At 38.6% G+C, this 4,194-nt stretch overlaps 1 protein-coding gene and 1 long non-coding RNA gene across 3 annotated transcripts; both read left to right on the forward strand.

Annotated features, from left to right (window-relative positions):
* Positions 1 to 249: 249 nt before the first annotated feature.
* LOC309505850 (uncharacterized protein) lies at positions 250 to 2,108 on the forward strand (the record flags this gene model as incomplete). Its single annotated transcript, XM_082179314.1, has 6 exons — positions 250 to 277; positions 379 to 420; positions 532 to 600; positions 681 to 767; positions 982 to 1,219; positions 1,917 to 2,108. Exons 3-6 carry the CDS (start codon positions 533 to 535, stop codon positions 2,106 to 2,108), a joined length of 585 nt encoding a protein of 194 aa, XP_082035440.1. The 5' UTR covers positions 250 to 277; positions 379 to 420; position 532.
* Positions 2,109 to 2,390: 282 nt separating this feature from the next.
* Positions 2,391 to 3,300, forward strand: LOC309506888. Of its 2 annotated transcripts, XR_014208964.1 has the most exons (4): positions 2,391 to 2,495; positions 2,592 to 2,785; positions 2,882 to 3,046; positions 3,185 to 3,300. It is a non-coding gene; the product is annotated as an uncharacterized lncRNA (long non-coding RNA). The 2 variants fall into 2 exon arrangements; XR_014208965.1 differs by having other exon boundaries at positions 2,397 to 2,785.
* The last annotated feature ends 894 nt before the right edge of the window (positions 3,301 to 4,194 follow it).

Consider the following 4,194-nt stretch of genomic DNA (forward strand, 5'->3'; position numbering starts at 1 on the left):
TCACATTGAATAATACAGACGCATACATTAATTCTGCATGTAGCCTATGCGTATAGTGTTATTTGTGAACATGTTGAAGAGGGTTAACAACTGCTAGATACAATTTCTTTTTACGTAAGATTAATTGTCCAATTAGCCATGATCTGATTTTTCCATCTTATTTGTCTAGTTATGAGAGTACGCTTTTGATTAGGAACACATCAACCCCCATCAAGGCCAAACGTTCTCAAATGGCAAATGCTCCAGCATTGTCAAGCATTTCCAGTGGGACAGATAGGTAAGTCATTGCATGTAAATAATGTTGTAATTGTTGTAGTAGTTTCATATAAAACTTGTTTCGTCCTATACCTCATAGTGTGTTTTGATTATTACTTTTAGAGATGAACCAAGTGCACCGGAAATTGAAACTCTTGAGCAGAGGTAACCCATAAACTGTTATTGTTTTTAGCTCTGTAGTCTGTGTCCCTTATCAATACTCTGGTTGCATGTTTTCATCTGATACATGTTTTAAATTTTCATTTATTCTCATAGTATGCATGACATGAGTATTGTTGAAGAGGAGTTGAACGAAAATGCCTTCAATGACCCCATGAACAGTGTGTAAGTGGGCTTCTATTCTATTCTACCATTGGATTTTTATTGAGTTGTTTTTATTCATTCCAGTTTGTTGTATCTTACAGGATTGATTGGGAAGAAGAGGGACCCTCATTTCATGGTTACCCGGATGACAGCTCTGATGAGGAATACCTTCCAAAAATTTCATTGCGGTGAGTCATTTTCTATCACTACTTTTTACTTTGTTTATGTGCTGAGTTTTTACATGTAAAATATGTTCAGGGCTATTTTGAAATGTTTTTTTTTTTAATTCTTTTAGTTCACACTGATGTTTCGGGTGTTAAATAAGATAATGGTTATATGCCGAAACGTCATGTAAATAATTTAATTTAACTGTGTATGATTCTTGATGTTCTGCTTTTCCAGAATGGGTGGTGCACTAAAGGGAGCACAGGTAATTGATAATCTGCCAACTATTGGGATTGATGAGACTGTGCATGATTTGCCTGACCCTGAAGTCCCTCTTGATGAGCCCTTGAGTCCCGAGCTGCCAATTTTGCCAGGCCCTCAGAAGGTCCTCAGTGAGGATGACATTGTTGGCGTCAGAGCAGCAGTGCACTATGAGAACTGCTTGAGGCAGCTTGTCACCTTTTTAACTCTACCCGTGAACAGATGCACTGGTGTCTTGAGGACTGGTTTAGTGTGTGACAGTGTTGCCCCCTTTTCAACAAACATAGCCATCAGGGGCACTGCAATGAGTGTTGAATGGGTAAGCCTTTCACATCACATCAAAATGTATGGTAACAGATAGCACTGTATATGCCTTATGAATTTATAAGTCTACCCTTATCTTATCCAGATCTGCCCCAATGGACATTGCCTATGGCGGTGGAACTCACAGCCTGTGTTGAAGTTTGGCATGCAGGCTGGGGACTTTCTTCTTTCCACAAACATTTTACTCTCTGGAAACAACTACACTAAAGTTGCTCTCCTATTTAAATTCATGAACATGAGAATGGTAAACCCTAACACATACTACACCATCCAGGAAACCTACTGTGTTGACCCTATTAAAGATTTCTGGGAAGAGAAGAGGTCTGAGGCTATCAGCCGACTAAAAGGGAAAGATGTTGTGCTCCTAGGTGTGTTTATTTTTAAATTTGACCTTGTTCTACATACATTTTTATGTTATTATACAATTAAACTAATTTTGCAATCATCTATCATACAGGTATTTTATTTATAAATTACCTTTTTTTTTATTTTTTTAAATGTTCTTTCTTTTCTTTAGGTGACGGCAGAAATGACTCACCAGGGCATTCTGCCCAATACTCTACACAACCATGGAGCTTGACTCTAAGGAAATCATCCACGTGGCCACTATAGACAAGCGGCAGACCAACTGGAACTCCAATGTCATGGAGAAGGAGGGTTTTATCCAGACAGTAGACAAGCTTACCCAAGAGATAAAGGTAGTGGAGTTCTGCACGGATGCTCATGTCCAGATTGGAGCCCTTTTGAGTAAGTGTTCATATAATAAAATGTTTGAATAGAAATATTAAATTGCAGATTGAGACACTTGGGAATAAAATGATTACATACTTCACAGACCCAGACAAAGGCAGATATAAGGATCTGAGAATTCACCACAGCCTGGACATGTGCAAAAAATCTGTGCAAAAAAATATACCAACCGTAAGTTCTAAAACATCGAATTTCATTAATAATGAATTGTACCTTCCTGCATGTTGATGAAATAATTTTATGTTAAATCTCCATAACAATATTTAGAAGGAATAACTTCCATCATTTGTGTTCTGTATAATCTCCATAAGGCAGGAAAGGTGAAAGGACAGTCTCTTCTCCTTCACTGGCTGAGGGATATAGTAAACCATTTCTGGTGGTGCTGCAAGACAGCAGAAACCTTTCAGCAGTTTCTTGTAAGCAGGATGAATGTTATAAAAAAATTAATTATAATAATGCCATGATTCAAATTCCTGTGATATGATCATGTTTATTTGTTTTACTTTCCTCAGGCACTTTGGATTGGAGTTCTGCATCATGTTTGCAACAATCACACCTGGGAAACCGGACGCTGCCAACACAACCACCTTGAAGACACTCATGATAAAGAATGGATTGAGAGAGATTCCAAGAGCCATAAAGCGCTAGTGGCGATCGTCCTCAACAAGCGCTGGCAGAAGGATGTCCACAAGTATCTGCGCTTCAGGTAAAGTGTGGGGACATGACATTTAAAAAGAAATGTAACAGTGCCATAAGTCATGTGTGGGTGTTTTTAGTGTCAAATATTTTTTTATTCATCTAGATCGACAGCACATCTCGAGTCGTTTCAGAATCACATTCTGATGTATGCCAGCAAGCGCCAGGCCTTCACTCCCCGAGTGTATGACACGAGAGTTGTGCTCGCAGCACTGGACTACAGTTTCCACCGTGAACGGCCAACATACAGAACGGCTGAGGGCCAACAAGTGTATGTCAAACTCTCATCTCAATTTTTTTTATTCAAATAATTGCATATTCACCTTATAAATTATGTATTCAGAAGTATGACAGTTAATTTCTCAGAATGACTAAATAACTGTTAGTAATTGTCTTTTGTTAATTTTAGTTATAGGAAGAAATACAATAAAAATGCAAGGCGATATAGCCTTTACGCCATAAAGTGTCAAAAATCATATGATTACATCCCTGAGTTACAAGCACGAATCTAGAAAGGGAGAGTCACAAGCGGAATTGGGATGCCACGAAAGAGGTCCCTTAGAGCTGATGACCCAAGGCAGCTTGGTGTTGTGCCACCGATACCGCCACCACCGACATCAGAGTTGGTACTTACACAGGTCAGCAGAGGTCTGGGTAAGTGACACATCTACTTGCCCTTATTTTAGCCCATAAACTTAGCCACAAACTAATACTGAATTGTGTGCACATGTCTTTCACAGGATCAGCCTTCCATGCTGTTTCCAACTTGGAGACAGATTGAGATGTTGTTTTGCTGGTAGTTGTAAATACATAATAAAAAATCATTGTAAATAAAAATAAATCTATATTTGTGTTTTCAAACAAACTACTTTTCAATAATTTTGTGTATTTTTTTTCCATGTAATTCATGACATTTTTCACTATCCCTATTGTAGAACAAATACAGCACAATGAGTCCAATTACAAATCTTTTATTTTTTTATCATAAAGTTTTAAGACAACATAACTTCAAAGAATACAAAATATATAAATAGATATAACTATTTATAATATTTACAAAAATGTTATTAGATCCCTGGAATGTAGCCGGTGTATTGTCCAAGAGGGTCTGGGAATTTTTGCCTAATCCTGCAAACACAGCAGCTGGGAATGACTCTCCTGTTCCCCTGTCCTAATGAGCCATGCTGCCAGAAAATAAAGTGTCTGTAAGCTGCATGTCTGTATTCACGATTATCATCACCGGGCTCCCTTACATTTCCAAAAGCAGTGAGATCCTCCCGGTACTGCCTATGTATCCACAGATAACCCTCATCCAGGCAGTATTGTGTAAAATGTGGAAGGAGGCTCACACAGTGGGCAGGGTCTTGTCCACAGCATTTCCGCTCCCTGTCCGTCGGCATGTCTCTGCAGTGGCTACAG

The sequence above is a fragment of the Leuciscus leuciscus genome (genome assembly GCF_965113295.1).
Source record: "Leuciscus leuciscus genome assembly, chromosome: 9".
Taxonomy (NCBI): domain Eukaryota; kingdom Metazoa; phylum Chordata; class Actinopteri; order Cypriniformes; family Leuciscidae; genus Leuciscus; species Leuciscus leuciscus.